Source organism: Coregonus lavaretus (assembly GCF_964263955.1).
Source record: "Coregonus lavaretus genome assembly, chromosome: 23".
In the NCBI taxonomy this organism is placed as follows: domain Eukaryota; kingdom Metazoa; phylum Chordata; class Actinopteri; order Salmoniformes; family Salmonidae; genus Coregonus; species Coregonus lavaretus.
Window position 1 is genome coordinate 32,782,781 of NC_140010.1, and position 20,047 is coordinate 32,802,827.

Genomic DNA, 20,047 nt, shown 5'->3' on the forward strand with positions numbered 1-20,047 from the left:
CGCCTCATAATAATGTCTGGAATGGAGCAAATGGAATGGCATCAAACACATGGAAACCATGTGTTTGATGTATTTGATACCATTCCACTAATTCTGCTCCAGCCATTACCACAAGCCCGTTCTCCCCAATTAAGGTGCCACCAACCTCCTGTGCTATGAACTCTAAGAAGCCAATCTTACTGAAGCATATATCACCCCTTGGCCTATCCCTCTGTGCTGGCACAGATCCACTACTCACACGGATCCTCACAGGATCCCTCCCCCTTGAACCCTCTTCCTCTACTTTCTTCACTGCTCAGCAAATGAAACCCCCTGCACTACTATAAGCCTGGTAACTGCAACCTGCATATCTCGTGCACAGGAGTTCCAGGGGAGAGGCTATAGGGACACACCTGGTGTCCAAAATGTATGACATATGTTGTGCTGTGAGAGTTGAGTTGGGGCGAACGTTATCAGTTCGGTCAGTCGTCCTGGGTGCCAAGCTCAAGGTCCTAAACGATATAATAACCGTGATCGTACTGTGCAGCCGTCTTCATTGACCTGGCCAAGGCTTTTGACTCCGCCATTCCTTCCAGTTCTCTGCTGCCAATGACTGGAATGAACTGCAAAAATCTCTGAAGCTGGAGACTCTTATCTCCCTCACTAACCTTAAGCATCAGTTGTCAGAGCACCTTACCGATCACTGCACCTGTACACAGCCCATCTGAAATTAGCCCACCCAACTACCTCATCCCCATATTGTTATTTATTTTGCTCATTTGCACCCCAGTATCTCTATTTGCACATCATCTTCTGCACATCTATCACTCCAGTGTTAATACTAAATTGTAATTATTTTGCACTATGGCCTATTAAATTGCCTTACCTCTATAACTTGCTACATTTGCACACACTGTATATATATTTTCTGTTGTATTTTTGACTTTATGTTTTGTTTACCCCATATGTAACTCTGTGTTGTTGTTTTTATCGCACTGCTTTGCTTTATCTTGGCCAGGTCGCAGTTGTAAATGAGAACTTGTTCTCAACTGGCTTACCTGGTTAAATAAAGGTGAAATAAAAATAAAAGTCAGTGAAAGTGACTCGAAGTGGAATCGTGTTGATTTTGTTGCGTTTCTGCCGTCCAGAGGGAGCGTGCGCTCCATTTTGAGGCAGAGCCATTACCAGAAAAAGTCAAGTTAGTTATCCCATGAGAGTGTTTATCCCGAACCCATTACCGTGTTTTAGGTGTCAAGCCTATGGTCATGTGGCAGCAGTGTGTAGGAGGGAGATTCCTAGATGTGAGAAGTGTGCAGGAGGACATGAGACAAAGGAATGTATAGTATCAGTGGAAGATGTTGTGTGTGTAAACTGTAGGGGTACCCATGGTGCTGGAGATCAGAGGTGTCCGGTGAGATAAAGGCAGGTTGAGGTTGCCAGGATTAGAGTAGTGCACAAGGTGTCATATGCTGAAGAGTGAAGAAAATAGTAGAGGAAGATGGGTCCAGGGTGAGGGATCCTAAGAGGATCCATGTGAGTAGGTCGAAGCCAATAGCGAGTGATAGGAATAACAATTGGGGGGAGTTCATGGCCATGGTTGTCAATTGTACCGCAGGAATGGAATGTAAATCACAGAGGATAGATGTTGTGGTGGCAACTGCAGAGAAGTACTTGGGTGTATGAGATTTTACTGAAGAAGAGTTACAAGATGTTTTGAACGGTACTGTCCCGTCCTCTCAGGCTGTTGGCCTAGAGTAGGATCAGAGAGTGCCGAAGTAGTGGAATAGTGGTGAGGTTATAATGGGTGCAGGGTTAGTTGGTACTTGGTATAGCAATTTTTTCACAAAGTGCAATGAATTCATACTACAGAATAGTAGGCTGATACACAGCCAATACATTAGGTGGCGGCATGCACCTATAACATTTGTTTGCAGACCACCATAATACCAAAGAAGAAGAAGAAGACGACGAAGAAGAGTTAGCTAGCTAGCTACACTGAACAAAAATATAAACGCAGCATGCAACAATTTCAAAGATTGTACTGAGTTACAGTTCATATAAGCAAATCAGTCAATTTAAATACATTCATTAGGCCGTGGATCAGAAAACCAGTCAGTATCTGGTGTGACCACCATTTTCCTCATGCAGCGCGACACTTCTCCTTTGCATAGAGTTGATCAGGCTGTTGATTGTGGAATGTTGTTCCACTCCCCTTCAATGGCTGTGCGAAGTTGCTGGATATTGGCGGGAACTGGACACGCTGTTGTACACGTCGATCCAGAGCATCCCAAACATGCTCAATGGGTGACATGTCTGGTGAGTATGCAGGCATTTTCATTTTCCAGGAATTGTGTACAGATCCTTGCGATATGGGGCCGTGCATTATCATGCTGAAACATGAGGTGATGGCGGTGGATGAATGGCATGACAATGGGCCTCAGGATCTTGTCACGGTATCTCTGTGCATTCAAATCGCCATCGATAAAATGCATTTGTCTGTATGAATGAAATTAGTGGGTCCTACCTTGATTACTATTTTTTTATTTTATTTTTTATTTCACCTTTATTTAACCAGGTAAGCCAGTTGAGAACAAGTTCTCATTTACAACTGCGACCTGGCCAAGATAAAGCAAGGCAGTGCGATAAAAACAACAACACAGAGTTACATATGGGGTAAACAAAACATAAAGTCAAAAATACAAACAGAAAATATATATACAGTGTGTGCGAATGTAGTAAGTTATGGAGGTAAGGCAATAAATAGGCCATAGTGCAAAATAGTTACAATTTCGTATTAACACTGGAGTGATAGATGTGCAGAAGATGATGTGCAAATAGAGATACTGGGGTGCAAATTAGCAAAATAAATAACAATATGGGGATGAGGTAGTTGGGTGGGCTAATTTCAGAATGGCTGTGTACAGGTGCAGTGATCGGTAAGCTGCTCTGACAACTGACGCTTAAAGTTAGTGAGGGAGTTAAAAGTCTCCAGCTTCAGAGATTTCTGCAGTTCGTTCCAGTCATTGGCAGCAGAGAACTGGAAGGAATGGCGGCCAAAGGAGGTGTTGGCTTTGGGGATGACCAGTGAGATATACCTGCTGGAGCGCAGACTACGGGTGGGTGTTGCTATGGTGACCAGTGAGCTAAGGTAAGACAGGGATTTGCCTAGCAGTGATTTATAGATGACCTGGAGCCAGTGGGTTTGGCAACGAATATGTAGTGAGGGCCAGCCAACAAGAGCGTACAGGTCACAATGGTGGGTAGTATATGGGGCTTTGGTGACAAATCGGATGGCACTGTGATAGACTACATCCAATTTGCTGAGTAGAGTGTTGGAGGCTATTTTGTAAATGACATCGCCGAAGTCAAGGATCGGTAGGATAGTCAGTTTTACGAGGGCATGTTTGGCAGCATGAGTGAAGGAGGCTTTGTTGCGAAATAGGAAGCCGATTCTAGATCTAACTTTTGATTGGAGATGCTTAATGTGAGTCTGGAAGGAGAGTTTACAGTCTAACCAGACACCTAGGTATTTGTAGTTGTCCACATACTCTAGGTCAGACCCGTCGAGAGTAGTGATTCTAGTCGGGTGGACGGGTGCAAGCAGCGTTCAGTTGAAGAGAATGCATTTAGTTTTACTAGTGTTTAAGAGCAATTGGAGGCTACGGAAGGAGTGTTGTATGGCGTTGACGCTCGTTTGGAGGTTTGTTAACACAGTGTCCAATGAAGGGCCAGATGTATACAATACTATAGATTTCTGTAGTCTGAAATTATTACTTGGAATAAACTGAAAGCTAAAACTCTCCTTGTCCTGGAATGACATGCTAGCTAGTGATAAAGGCAAGCTATCTACTTCTGCTAGCTAGCAGCATATCTACTTGTAACTACACTGAACAAAAATATAAACGCAACATGTAAGTGTTGGTCCTATGTTTAATGAGCTGAAATAAAAGATCCCAGACATTTCTTAGATGCACAAAAAGCTTATTTCTCTCAAATGTTGTGCACAAATTTGTTTACATCCCTGTTAGTGAGCATTTCTCCTTTGCCAAGACAATCCATCCACCTGACAGGTGTGGCATATCAAGAAGCTAATTAAACAGCATGATCATTACACAGGTGCACCTTAATAAAAGGCCACTCTAAAATGTGCTGTTTTGTCACACAACACAATGCCACAGATGTTTCAAGTTTTGAGGGAGCATGCAACTGACATGCTGACTGCAGGAATGTCCACTAGAGCTGTTGCCAGATAATTTAATGTTAATTTCTCTACATAAGATGCCTCCAACATCATTTTAGAGAATTTGGCAGTACGTCCAACCGGCCTCACAACCGCAGATCACGTGTAATCACGCCAGCCCAGGACCTCCACATCCGGCTTCTTCACCTGCGGGATTGTCTGAGACCAGCCACCCGGACAGCTGAGGAATTTCTGCACAAACTGTCAGGAAGCTCATCGTCCTCACCAGGGTCTTGACCTGACTGCAGATCAGCGTCGTAACCGACTTCAATGGGCAAACGCTCACCTTGGATGGCCACTGGCACGCTGGAGAAGTGTGCTCTTCACGGATGAATCCCAGTTTCAACTGTACCGGGCAGATGGCAGACAGTGTGCATGGCATCGCCCATGGTGGCAGTGGGGTTATGGTATGGGCAGGCATAAGCTACGGACAACGAACACAATTGCATTTTATCGATGGCAATTTGAATGCACAAAGAAACTGTGACGAGATCCTTAGGCCCATTGTCGTGCCATTCATCCGCTGCCATCACCTCATTTTTCAGCATGATAATGCACGGCCCCATGTCGCAAGGATCTGTGCACAATTCATGGAAAAGGAAAATGTCCCAATTTTTCCATAGCCTGCATACTCACTAGACAGGTCACCCATTGAGCATGTCTGGGATGCTCTGGATCGATGAGTACAACAGCGTGTTCGAGTTCTCAACCATACAACAGCGTGTTCCAGTATCTCAACTTTGCACAGCCATTGAAGATTAGTGGGACAACATTCCACAGGCCACAGTTAACAGCCTGATCAACTCTATGCGAAGGAGATGTGTTGCGCTGCATGAGGCAAATGGTGGTCACACCAGATACTGACCTTTATTTAAGGTATATGTAACCAACAGATGCATATCTGTATTCCCAGTCATGTAAAATCCATAGATTAGGGCCTAATTCATTTATTTAAATTGAGTGATTTCCTTATATAAACTGTAACAGTAAATTCTTTGAAATTGTCGCATGTTGCTTTTATATTTTTGTTCAGTGTAAATACTCACATTCACTGAACATTTAGTAGCCTATTTAAAACTCAAACATTCATTTCCCAAGTGATTTTTATATAATCCTACTACAGGCTCTATTCTTCATACCTTATACTCCAAAGCATCCAACATTATAAATGCCCACCGTAGCCAGCTCCTATTTGAGAAGAAATCGGGTTTAGAAATCAAACTCTGGTTATCTTATTGCAGAGCACATTGTACAGCTGTTTTTAAAGAAGACTGTATTGCAAGGTATCCTATGTGTAGGCTATGCCATATGTATTGGCCAATATGCATATGCAGTTGTCATTTTTAAACCTCCATTCTAGCATTCATGACACACACACATCTATCTACATGCTTTTATTTGGGTTTCTATGCAAAGTATATTCAATGTTTCTGTAAACCTGCAGCTAGGTACTTGAAATGAGTCATAATCATGACAAAACATGATTCAACAATTGAATTCACTGACAGAGAAATAGCTAATGAAACACAAATTGTCTGAGCGATGGAAGCAGGGAGAACAGTTCGTGGCTCGGGTCCCTGATGATCTTCTCGGCCTTCCTGCGACAGCTGGTGTTGTAGGTGTCCTGGAGGGCAGGCATTGTGCACCCAATGGTGCGTTCGGCTGAGCATACTACCCACTGTAGCACCTTGCGGTCAGCGGAGTTGCTGTACCAGGCTGGGATGCAGCCAGACAGTATGCTCTCGATGGTGCTCCTGTAGAACACTGTGAGGGCCCTCGGGAACATGCCACATTTCTTCAGCCTCCTGAGGTTGAAGAGTCGCTGTCGTGCCTTCTTCACCATGGTGTCCGTGTGGTTTGACCATTTCAGCTCCTTGGAGATGTGTACGGCAAGGAACATGAAGTTTTTGGATGTCTCCACGGCGACCAATACTACAAGTGACCAATACTACAAGTTATTTCTCCCTCGCCCATTGAAATAAACATCACTTTCTTTTAAACAAGTTTTAACTAGCGCCATGCTGTTGTTGCCTGCTAGCCAGCCAGCAGTGGCATAGTGGTGCCTGGAGAAGTGGGTATACTCTAATTTTGCCAAAAGTTCCCATCAGGAGACTACTTTTGAGGTCTGGGAAAATCTAAGGAATTTTGATTTTTTAGTGTAGTTACCCTTCAATTCAAGTGTGCAGGCACCTAGCACCGTTGTTTGGTTAGGGGTGTTTCTGTAGCACGAGTTGGAGTTTGCAAAGCAAATGGACACTGGATTGATGCAAATAATCATATCATTCTGCCAGGTAGGCGTAAGCTACTTTGTAGCTAGTTAACATTTAAGGTTTTTGGGAAAGCCTTTCCATCTACCAGAAGATATTAAGCCTGTAATAGGATCGCTGGACGTTTTACTTCATACACTGCTCAAAAAAATTAAGGGAACACTAAAATAACACATCCTAGATCTGAATGAATGAAATAATCTTATTAAATACTTTTTTCTTTACATAGTTGAATGTGCTGACAACAAAATCACACAAAAATTATCAATGGAAATCAAATATATCAACCCATGGAGGTCTGGATTTGGAGTCACCCTCAAAATTAAAATGGAAAACCACACTACAGGCTGATCCAACTTTGATGTAATGTCCTTAAAACAAGTCAAAATGAGGCTCAGTAGTGTGTGTGGCCTCCACGTGCCTGTATGACCTCCCTACAACGCCTAGGCATGCTCCTGATGAGGTAGCGGATGGTCTCCTGAGGGATTTCCTCCCAGACCTGGACTAAAAGCATCCGCCAACTCCTGGACAGTCTGTGGTGCAACGTGGCGTTGGTGGATGGAGCGAGACATGATGTCCCAGATGTGCTCAATTGGATTCAGGTCTGGGGAACGGACGGGCCAGTCCATAGCATCAATGCCTTCCTCTTGCAGGAACTGCTGACACACTCCAGCCACATGAGGTCTAGCATTGTCTTGCATTAGGAGGAACCCAGGGCCAACCGCACCAGCATATGGTCTCACAAGGGGTCTGAGGATCTCATCTCGGTACCTAATGGCAGTCAGGCTACCTCTGGCGAGCACATGGAGGGCTGTGCGGCCCCCCAAAGAAATGCCACCCCACACCATGACTGACCCACCGCCAAACCGGTCATGCTGGAGGATGTTGCAGGCAGTAGAACGTTCTCCACGGCGTCTCCAGACTCTGTCACGTCTGTCACGTGCTCAGTGTGAACCTGCTTTCATCTGTGAAGAGCACAGGGCGCCAGTGGCGAATTTGCCAATCTTGGTGTTCTCTAGCAAATGCCAAACGTCCTGCACGGTGTTGGGCTGTAAGCACAACCCCCACCTGTGGACGTCGGGCCCTCATACCACCCTCATGGAGTCTGTTTCTGACCGTTTGAGCAGACACATGCACATTTGTGGCCTGCTGGAGGTCATTTTGCAGGGCTCTGGCAGTCCTCCTCCTGCTCCTCCTTGCACAAAGGCGGAGGTAGCAGTCCTGCTGCTAGGTTGTTGCCCTCCTACGGCCTCCTCCACGTCTCCTGATGTACTGGCCTGTCTCCTGGTAGCGCCTCCATGCTCTGGACACTACGCTGACAGACACAGCAAACCTTCTTCCCACAGCTCGCATTGATGTGCCATCCTGGATGAGCTGCACTACCTGAGCCACTTGTGTGGGTTGTAGACTCCGTCTCATGCTACCACTAGAGTGAAAGCACCGCCAGCATTCAAAAGTGACCAAAACATCAGCCAGGAAGCATAGGAACTGAGAAGTGGTCTGTGGTCACCACCTGCAAAACCAGTCCTTTATTGGGGGTGTCTTGCTAATTGCCTATAATTTCCACCTGTTGTCTATTCCATTTGCACAACAGCATGTGAAATGTATTGTCAATCAGTGTTGCTTCCTAAGTGGACAGTTTGATTTCACAGAAGTGTGATTGACTTGGAGTTACATTGTGTTGTTTAAGTGTTCCCTTTTTTTTTTTCTTGCAGTGTATTATGAGCCATGTTTTACCTTGCTTCAAAGTAGCCTATAGCCAAAATCCCACCAGAGAACCGTGGAGACAAATATTTTATACAGACTTGCTCATATGCGTTCTCCTGTTCTATTTGTTTTCTTTCAATGTCTAGCAGCCAAAGGCATTATAGTAGTCATATTAGCACCCCATGATAGTTGTTGCATCTTTAGATCTCCCCTCTTTCTACATTAACGGATATTTCCATCTCTGTCCATGAAACCACTAGCATTTTAGAACAGTGTTTTCCGCAAATTGCATTTTGGGACATTCACACGTTGCTGCGCCTAAAATGTGAAGAAATAATAGCTTATCAACATTTGAAGCTAAACATTCTGATCTGTTCCATCAGCCTTATTCATTGATATGGTGTATACCTCCACTACACGACTTTGAGACACTTCATGGGGATTGAGTATACTCAATGCCCACTGAAAAATAAGTGGGTATACGGTGTATACCCTCCACTACACCACTGCCAGTCAGCATAAACTAGGTAGCAGGGAAGGGCTCATCGGGACGACTGAGTGAACGTCTCCACTCGACTCTCAGCTGCGCAAGTTGATATACGCCATCAATTTGGGCACCAGGTGTGGCCGTAAAGCCTATCCCTTCCCGTGTAACATTGCATTATGATTTCACCCCTGCCCTGTGTGTATCCTATCCTGGCATGCCTACTTACTAGTCAAGTCTCCCCTTGAGCATTCGCCAAAGAGAGCCACAGAGTTGGTTCTGATACTCCTTAATCCTCTCGATCATGTTCTGTTTTGATCCATTGAGTTGGTGGTGGGCAGAGTTCATCTCTCTGTCCTCCACAGTTTGGGTTGGATAAAGATGAGGGCTAACTGGCATGGCCAGAAAGAGAGAACGTGGTGTTATGCATGTTAATACTTCCACTCAAAAATGTCGACTAATTTCCCCATGGGAAAGTAAAACAAGACGCCAATAGCAGAGTTAGCAATATCATTTAATCCACCCCCCTCAGCATAGAATCACTGTTGTACATAAGTTAAATTTTAATTCTCAATTTCACAGGTTCATTTCTCTCAAAAACTTCCAGTTTGACCTCCCTCTTGTATCAAACAAAAAAAGCAGATTGTATTATACAAAAATGCAAACCAATTTTCACACAGTGAATTCTCTTACAAAGTCATAAAATGGTGTAATAACGGCTACATCCACATCGGAGGAAGATAATTCTAAACATTCCTTAATGGAGTATAATATACATATAAAAACGTATTTTCTTGCTGAAATCAAAACTGCACCTTAATTTAAGAGATATCTTACAAGGGAGTAATTATATAAAAAAAGCCATTGAGTTTTCCCAAAAGTTAGGAATTAAAATGTGAGCCCAAAACAGCAGCAAGAGTTCTGTGGTTTGGGGGAAGAGTTCATTGGCTGTGTGAACGAGGGGTAGGCAGCAGTTTCACTCAGAAACAAATGAAAGCATGAGACTGACATGAACATCATTGCTATTCCCATAGAAACCATATCATTGTTAATTCTACACACATATAGGCTTTAAAGGGACAGTTCACTCACAAATAAAATTTTGTTGCACGTTTTAGACCTCAAGTGGTTTAACGTTTATTCGAGGTCACGTCCCACAGCATCGATTGTGTGTGTATACACACGCACGTACGTACATATATACACACACACAAATACATATTCATACACAAACACACATCTATATATACACATATACACACACACTATTATGCATACCTACACACATATACATACATATATATGCATACATACGTATATATACACACATACGTATATACACACACATACATATATACACACATATATATGCATACATATACATACACACATATGCATACACATACATATACACACATATACATACACTCGTATATATACACACACACATATGCATACATATACGTATATATACATGCATACATACGTATATATACGTATATATGCACACACATACACACGTACGTATATATACACACGCACATATACACGTACGTATATATACACACGCACATATACACACACACTTATATATACACATACACACGCACATATACACACGCATACGCACGTACGTACACACGTACGTATACACACACGCACACGTACACACGCACACACACGCACGTACATATGCACACACATACGTATATATGCACACGTACGTATATACAGTGGGGGAAAAAAGTATTTAGTCAGCCACCAATTGTGCAAGTTCTCCCACTTAAAAAGATGAGAGAGGCCTGTAATTTTCATCATAGGTACACGTCAACTATGACAGACAAATTGAGAAGAAAAAAATCCAGAAAATCACATAGTATGATTTTTTATGAATTTATTTGCAAATTATGGTGGAAAATAAGTATTTGGTCACCTACAAACAAGCAAGATTTCAGGCTCTCACAGACCTGTAACTTCTTCTTTAAGAGGCTACTCTGTCCTCCACTCGTTACCTGTATTAATGGCACCTGTTTGAACTTATCAGTATAAAAGACACCTGTCCACAACCTCAAACAGTCACACTCCAAACTCCACTATGGCCAAGACCAAAGAGCTGCCAAAGGACACCAGAAACAAAATTGTAGACCTGCACCAGGCTGGGAAGACTGAATCTGCAATAGGTAAGCAGCTTGGTTTGAAGAAATCAACTGTGGGAGCAATTATTAGGAAATGGAAGACATTCAAGACCACTGATAATCTCCCTCGATCTGGGGCTCCACGCAAGATCTCACCCCGTGGGGTCAAAATGATCACAAGAACGGTGAGCAAAAATCCCAGAACCACACGGGTGGACCTAGTGAATGACCTGCAGAGAGCTGGGACCAAAGTAACAAAGCCTACCATCAGTAACACACTACGCCGCCAGGGACTCAAATCCTGCAGTGCCAGACGTGTCCCCCTGCTTAAGCCAGTACATGTCCAGGCCCGTCTGAAGTTTGCTAGAGTGCATTTGGATGATCCAGAAGAGGATTAGGAGAATGTCATATGGTCAGATGAAACCAAAATAGAACTTTTTGGTAAAAACTCAACTCGTCGTGTTTGGAGGACAAAGAATGCTGAGTTGCATCCAAAGAACACCATACCTACTGTGTAGCATGGGGGTGGAAACATCATGCTTTGGGGCTGTTTTTCTGCAAAGGGACCAGGACGACTGATCCGTGTAAAGGAAAGAATGAATGGGGCCATGTATCGTGAGATTTTGAGTAAAAACCTCCTTCCATCAGCAAGGGCATTGAAGATGAAACGTGGCTGGGTCTTTCAGCATGACAATGATCCCAAACACACCGCCCGGGCAACGAAGGAGTGGCTTCGTAAGAAGCATTTCAAGGTCCTGGAGTGGCCTAGCCAGTCTCCAGATCTCAACCCCATAGAAAATCTTTGGAGGGAGTTGAAAGTCCGTGTTGCCCAGCGACAGCCCCAAAACATCACTGCTCTAGAGGAGATCTGCATGGAGGAATGGGCCAAAATACCAGCAACAGTGTGTGAAAACCTTGTGAAGACTTACAGAAAACGTTTGACCTGTGTCATTGCCAACAAAGGGTATATAACAAAGTATTGAGAAACTTTTGTTATTGACCAAATACTTATTTTCCACCATAATTTGCAAATAAATTCATTAAAAATCCTACAATGTGATTTTCTGGAATTTTTTTTCTCATTTTGTCTGTCATAGTTGACGTGTACCTATGATGAAAATTACAGGCCTCGCTCATCTTTTTAAGTGGGAGAACTTGCACAATTGGTGGCTGACTAAATACTTTTTTTCCCCACTGTATACACACGTACGTATATATACACACATACGTATATATACACACAAGCAGTCAAAAGTTGGAACACCTACTCATTTACTACATTGTAGAATAATAGTGAAGACATCAAAACTATGAAATAACACATATGGAATCATGTAGTAACCAAGGAAAGGAAGACCCAGAGATACCTCTGCTGCAGAGGATAACTTCATTAGACTGTTGGAAAAGCATTCCAGGTGAAGCTGGTTGAGAGATTGCCAAGAGTGTGCAAAGCTGTCAAGGCAAAGGGTCGCTACTTTGAAGAATCTCAAATATAAAATATATTTTGACCTGTTTTAACACTTTCTTGGTTACTACATGATTCCATATGTGTTATTTCATAGTTTTGATGTCTTCACTATTATTCTACAATGTAAAAATAAAGAAAAACCCTTGTATGAGGTCTGTCCAAACTTTCGACTGGTAGTGTGTGTGAATATATATATATATATATATATATATATATATATATATATATATATACACATATACACACACACACACACACACACACAGGTATATCCCCTAAACTCAAAATAAGTGGAAAAGATGGGCACTGAATTATGTTCTGGAAACTAGACTGCGTCCATCTTTGCCATTGATTTGGGGATTGAGGCTTATAGCTGGATCTTCACAACAGATGGCATGGGATGTGGCCTCAAGTCAACATTAGACCACTTTTGAGATCTAAAATCATTAGACAAATTTGAAGTGAACTCTCTCTTTAAGGCTCAAGGATATTAAGAGTATTTCCCAAAGCAGAATTAACGTGTGTGGGCAAACTAATTTTCATGACTATTCTGAAACAAATGACAACCTGTGTGTGGATGAGTACCATGCCAAATTTGACAGTAGTTTCCCTGTGGATGGACAACATGATGCTTCGCCTTGTGATGCGATACATAGATCACTGTAAGACTTGGAAGTAAGTGATTTCACTCAACGACAGGAAGAAAAACAAACCCAACTAGTCAATTACATTTTCCCAGCAGAAACAAATGTTTTGTTTTAAATATGACAAAACATGTGTCTCTGCCTGTGTCATGTGATCAGTGATGTGGTGGTGACAAAACGAGTGTGCCAATTAAGATCACTTTCAATTTGGTTAGGGTGCTTCCAAATTATCTCATACTGTTGGAATGGATGGCCTAGGAGTATTCCTTGAGAATATGAAGCAAGCCTTTGACTAAATTAAAGGCTTACCCGGATTACCTCTTAAAAAGAGAAAACCCCAACACATTTCTAATATTTCCACACCGTCACCCAGTAAAGCACACTTCACTTTGAAAAAAAGACTGTGTACATTTTCTGCAATACAACCTAACAAACATTTTTTGTTGTAAATTTTCATCATTAAATGTGTCTTCTTTCGGAAGCATATTTCAATAGAGAAGTTATCTTTGTTTGAACACAAAAAGATCAAGTGAACACACGTCAATGCGCACAGATGTCCTTCAACTGGGAAAGGATAAAGTCTGTTGGCAACCAGTGGAGAAAAAAAACATTTAGCTGATTCTAAGTAGAGATCATTTAATATAAATGCTGAGCGAGTAGAAGAGGTGGCACGTTAATAGTGCTTAGTATATTAATGTATGTATACATACTCATATGTATAAGTGAGTTGTGTACCTAAACAATAAACTGTAGCAAAGAGCAGCCCAAGAGGCATGAAGTGTGGTTGGAAAAAAACGAAAACCTTAAAACTGACCCTGGCTCCCAACTTTAACTTCCATCAACACCCACCTACCACCTACCCAGACAAAAAGCTGAACGTTTTTTCCAATCCCAAATTTTGAAACCTGATCGCCACCTGTATCCATGCATTCTTAACCGTTTGAGCACTGGGACACACCTCTTTGCGTTTCAGCGCAGCTTTTTTCAATGGCCAATCATGACGATTGTTTACAAAAGGCAGAGAGCTCCTTAACGAGCATCAGCGATAAATAATTTCAATGACAGGGACAGCAATAATAATGATAATACCAGAAAACTAGATTGTGAAAAATATCAATAAAGGTCAAGACTTTGGGTAGAGGCTTTTTGAGGGGCAAGACACTCTGGCTGCTTGCTTTAAACCTAACACGTGTAGGCCAAGGTTCTGGGTTTTGAATGTACTAAGATACCCTCAATATGTGTCTTGATACAGACTTGTTCTAAAATGAACTAATAGTGTGCGGTTAAAAACACAAAAGGGATAGGAGGATTTTTTTTTAAGCCTGTAGAATTACTAAATTATTTAAGACACTTCGCTACTCTTTCATTGTTGATATTGATGCACAAACCATTGAAATTACTGTTTGGCAGACTACAGACAATTTTTACACATTAAGACCAAAAATTAGCATATTCAACAATTTTACTTCCCCTCCAATTACAGACTAGCGTTCAGGCAGGCCACAGCCCCTTAATCGTGATTTATGCAAGCGGAAAAAAAATAACAAGGGAACGCAACTTCATAGAAGTAAAGGAGAACCAATGACAAGATAATCCCAATGGGGAGGCCTTTTCAATGACCGGATGAGGAGCTCTGAGGAAGACGAGGAACAAAAACACCAATCACCCCATATGATTCAATTCACACTGGGAGGGGATTCAATCTCTCGCACCATGGAAAATGTCCTTCCTACAATGTGAAAATGCATGTTTTGTTACACTCCCTGGAATTTGCATTCCCACACTGCAAGTTTGATTGAATTCCAGCCCATCAAAGTGCAAACAAGACATTTCCGCAGCAAGTCACACCACATCCCACGAGAAGCACATAGTATGTTCCCTTATAGAAAACATGAGAAAAGCTCATTATCAAAAAGATTCATTTTGCAATCTTTAAAACAGAATGCTTTGGTTAATAAGATACTGCTTTTCAAGTATGAAACAGACATATGATGTATTCATAAAATGCACTAATAAAATCATACTTCTCATGGCGGGTTAAAAACGGCATGTGGTCTCGTGGCTTGAAGCGACACAGTCTTGTTTGGCTCTGAGGGTTGACTGAACGTTGGTGGAATGTTTTCGCTCTCCCTTTCCCCCCTCATCTGGTCAACGACATCTTACGATTCTGGGGGGTGGCATATTCCTGAACACTAGCGGTTACACCTTTATTACTGAACGCGAACAGAACGGTTACTACACTGACTAAATGTTAGTTAGAATGCCTACGTAAGCTGTCAAAGGTATCAGAAAGAAACAACGTGTCATATCAGGTTATAATGAAGTATAACAGACACTTACGTGATACTTATGACAGCTGACATAACTACGTCGTAAAACACCAAGACTTCTGATATTGTTATGTTGTACATAAGACCAAAACGACCATAACTTGAGTTAGGATCCGATACTAAGTTGGTTACGAAATTGAACGTTTACATTTCACAGGTCCCTGCAAGTTGCTTACCCTTAGGGTACCTGGTAATTGGCACAAAAATAGAGGGGGAGAATTGAGAAATACTCTACCCTTCGATCCACTACGAGTCTTGGTATGTGATTTCTATGTAGGGGGGATAGGCTTCTTTGAACAATTATCATCATTATCACTACTATCGTCATTATCATCTGCTTTCTTTGACAGATATACTTTGAGAGCCTTATTTTGTAGTCCCAGAAAAGAAAAACGACAAGAGAAAGAAATGTCATCAAATGCCCTGGTTTCCAGGCGATGAAAGTCACACCCAAAAAAAAAAAAAGAAGCTCATTCACAGAACAAAAAGAAAATTCATATCACGGCAGATACTGCTCATCTTCTAAATAAAACGAGTATGTGTGCATGCTTCAGACCAAAGGGTCTGAGAGTGTGTTTGTCGTGTGTGTCACAGTGTGTGTGGTCTAGGAGCAGGAATGGACCACACCGTTCTTCTGCAGCTCTGAGCCCCCGGGCCCTGGCTCAGAACACAGGCTAAGCGATGACGCCTTAGTGGTCAGTGACAGCATGGCTCCGCCCACACCGCCGCTCTGCCCTAGACCGCTGGAGCCATTCGACACCTCACTAGAGAGAGAGAAACAGAGAGGATTAAGATCATATTTATTATTACTACGTGGTATTATCCTTCACGTGTATAAAGACTGATGACATGCTGTTCTGCCAAGTTGTGTGTCTCCACTCACCCCAGGGCCAGCGCAATTTCCTCCAGCTGGGCCTTGTGGTCCTGCTGGCCATTCTCAGCAGTCTTCTTCTTGTACTGGACCTCATGAGGCACCTGGCTGTCCTGTTGAGACCACATCAATACACTGTCAACTAGGGCTGTGTCGGTCACGAAATTTCATCAGCCGGTGATTGTCAAGCAAATAACTGTCGGTCTCACGGTAATTGACCGTTAATTAACATAAACACATTTAGCATCTCCTGGCTTCCACACATAGCCTACAAGCCACTGATGCAGACCTTTGGAACATCTACATTTTAAAAAGTCTAATAAATCCATGTAATATAGCCTACACCTTCACAATAAAGGTCTGCATCATTATTTATTTTAAACGGGTCTAAAGAAGCATGATATGAAGAACATGTAGTCCATTTCAGAAGAACAGAATAGCATACTCTGAGTTGTCCTTATGTCAGGTCCTGATCTGGCTATGCCAAATGGCTTTGGGCTACACTAGTTTATTTAGCAGACAAAATGTGCTTAGAATTCCGTGGCATTATTTTATAGTATGAAGAATACAATTGAACAAAGCTGAATAAAATAGAAAGGATATTTTCTGTGCACACACGGCTATTCTGTGTTGAGCGGTTCACAAAGAAATACACTACCGGTCAAAAGTTTTAGAACACCTACTCATTCAAGGGTTTTTCTTTATTTTTACTATTTTCTACATTGTAGAATAATAGTGAAGACATCAAAACTATTAAATAACACATATGGAATCATGTAGTAACCAAAAAAGTGTTAAAGAAATTTATATTTTTGAGATTCTTCAAATAGCCACCCTTTGCCTTGATGACAACTTTGCACACTCTTGGCATTCTCTCAACCAGCTTCATGAGGTAGTCACCTGGAATGTACTTCAATTAACAGGTGTGCCTTCTTAAAGGTTAATTTGTGGAATTTCTTTCCTTCTTAATGCGTTTGAGACAATCAGTTGTGTTGTGACAAGGTAGGGGGGTATACTGAAGATAGCCCTATTTGGTAACAGACCAAGTCCATATTATGGCAAGAACAGCTCAAATAAGCGAAGAGAAACGACAGTCCATCATTACTTTAAGACATGAAGGTCAGTCAATACGGAACATTTCAAGAACTTTTAAAGTTTCTTCAAGCGCAGTTGCAAAATCCATCAAGCGCTATGATGAAACTGGCTCTCATGAGGACCGCCACAGGAACCACCCGAGCCGCTGCCTGTTGACCCCGCTATCGTCCAGAAGGCGAGGTCAGTACAGGTGCATCAAAGCTGGGACCAAGAGAATGAAAAACTGCTTCTATCTCAAGGCCATCAGACTGTTAAACAGCCATCACTATCACATTAGAGGCTGCTGCTGCCTATTGAAATCACTGGCCACTTTAAGAAATGGAACACCAGTCACTTTAATAATGTTTACATATCTTGTACTACTCATCTCATATGTATATACTGTATTCTATAATATTCTACTGTATCTTAGTCCATGCCGCTCTGTCATTGCTTGTCCATATAGAGTGGGGAGAACAAGTATTTGATACACTGCCGATTTTGCAGGTTTCCCTACTTACAAAGCATGTAGAGGTGAAAGCATGTATACAATGAGTGGAGAACAGGAGGGCTTCTTAAAGAAAAACTAACAGGTCTGTGAGAGCCGGAATTCTTACTGTTTGGTAGGTGATCAAATACTTATGTCATGCAATAAAAAGCAAATGAATTACTTAAAAATCATACAATGTGATTTTCTGGATTTTTGTTTTAGATTCCGTCTCTCACAGTTGAAGTGTACCTATGATAAAAATTACAGGCCTCTACATGCTTTTTAAGTAGGAAAACTTGCAAAATCGGCAGTGTATCAAATACTTGTTCTCCCCACTGTATGTATATATTCTTAAATTCCATTCCTTACTAGATTTGTGTCTATTGGGTATATGTTGTGAAATTGTTAGATATTACTTGTTAGATATTACTGCACTGTCGGAGCTAGAAGCACAAGCATTTCACTACACCCGCAATAACATCTGCTAAACAGGTGTATGTGACAAATAACATTTAATTTGATTTGGATGGAAGACCCAGAGTTACCTCTGCTGCAGAGGATAAGTTCAATAGAGTTACCAGGTACCATGCTTCAGAGTTCAAGTAACAGACATCTCAACATCAACTGTTCAGAAGAGACTGCGTGAATCAGGCCTTCATGGTCGAATTGCTGCAAAGAAACCAATACAAAAGGACACCAATAATAAGAAGAGACTTGCTTGGGCCAAGAAACACGAGCAATGGACATTAGACCGGTGGAAATGTGTCCTTTGGTCTGGAGTCCAAATTGGAGATTTTTGGTTCCAACCGCCGTCTTTGTGAGACACGGTGTGGGCGAACGGATGATCTCCGCATGTGTATTTCCCACCGTAAAGCATGGAGGAGGTGGTGTTATGGTGTGGGGGTGCTTTGCTGGTGACACTGATTTTTTTTTTTAATTCAAGGCACACTTAACCAGCATGGCTACCACAGCATTCTGCAGCGATACGCCATCCCATCTGGTTTGGGCTTAGTGGGACTATCATTTGTTTTTCAACAGGACAATGACCCAAAACACACCTCCAGGCTGTGTAAGGGCTATTTTACCAAGGAGGAGAGTGATGGGTGCTGCATCAGATGACCTGGCCTCCACAATCCCCCAACCTAAACCCAACTGAGATGGTTTGGGATGAGTCGGACCACAGAGTGAAGGAAAAGCAGCCAACACGTGCTTAGCATATGTGGGAATTCCACAAATTAACCTTTAAGAAGGCATACCTGTAAATTGAAATGCATTTAAACACTTTTTTGGTTACTACATGATTCCATATGTGTTATTTCATAGTTCTGATGTCTTCACTATTATTCTACAACGTATAAAATAGTAAAAATAAAGAAAAACCCTTGAATGAGTAGGTGTGTCCAAACTTTTGACTGGTAGTTTAGACTGCTTAATTTAGAGTTATTAATGTAACTTTAGTTGTTTTACAAACGTTGGGCTATATGTTTAGATTTTTAATACATTGTATTAAATTGTAAGGCTGCATGATGTGACTAATGATGATTTGAAAAAAGTCACTTGAAAGGCATGAGCTCTGCTTAGTTTTTTGTGCAGGCTGTACACACTTCATTAGTCTCTCATTCACAATTTGACAAGCACTTGATAATGCCTAGAATTTCACGGCGGTATCACCTTTGTGTGGCCGTAATGCCCCCTAAAGAAATCCATGCCTATTGCGGCCAGTGGCCGTTGTGCCCTTCTCCCTGAGTGCTGAGCGCTCCGAAGCACCTCTCACTCACATGGCTCTCCATCACGTGATCAGGTCTTTGTCACAGGCTACAAGTGAAGACAGACACATCGAGGATGCAACTGCGCACGTCCTTATCCAATTCCGAAGTGCATATTGAAGATATTGGAAGAACTGTCCATATTTACCTTTCGTCAGCCAACAAGATGAGTAGGCCTAACGAACAGCAAAAGCACTAGCCTATGTTTAATTTACTATCCCCCATAGTACAAAAGTCAACCTATTCTATTCTGTGGGGGAAATAAATATTCCAAACATAGTCTGGGACAGTTGTGGGATGCGAAAGATCCCAAATTAATACATCCACTAGCATCAAAAAACCTTTATCATACAATCTGGCTGGCGCAACAGATCAGAACATTTAGTTTAAAATGTTGATAAACTATTAGGGTATTTCTTCACATTATAAGCGCAGCAATGCACACACGGCAGTAGGCTATAAGCGCGAATGTTCCATTAGCGGGAAAACACCATTATCAAAAGTGACCGCAAATGTAATTATGCATGTAATGCTTTTATTATAAAGGTGCATTTTTATGGTGAAAATTATCTTCCCCAAACTTGAAACTCAC

General features: G+C 42.0%; 1 protein-coding gene across 1 annotated transcript in view; it reads right to left on the reverse strand.

Moving 5' to 3' along the window:
* Nucleotides 1-12,526: 12,526 nt before the first annotated feature.
* Nucleotides 12,527-20,047, reverse strand: part of LOC311098752 (roquin-1-like) — a 38,801-nt gene continuing 31,280 nt past the window's right edge. The window contains exons 19-20 of the mRNA XM_084139303.1: nucleotides 16,138-16,238; nucleotides 12,527-16,018 (exon numbers count right to left, since the gene is read on the reverse strand). Of these exons, the coding sequence (XP_083995429.1) occupies nucleotides 15,859-16,018; nucleotides 16,138-16,238 (261 nt within the window). The 3' untranslated portion in view covers nucleotides 12,527-15,858. The remainder of the gene's footprint in view (nucleotides 16,019-16,137; nucleotides 16,239-20,047) is intronic.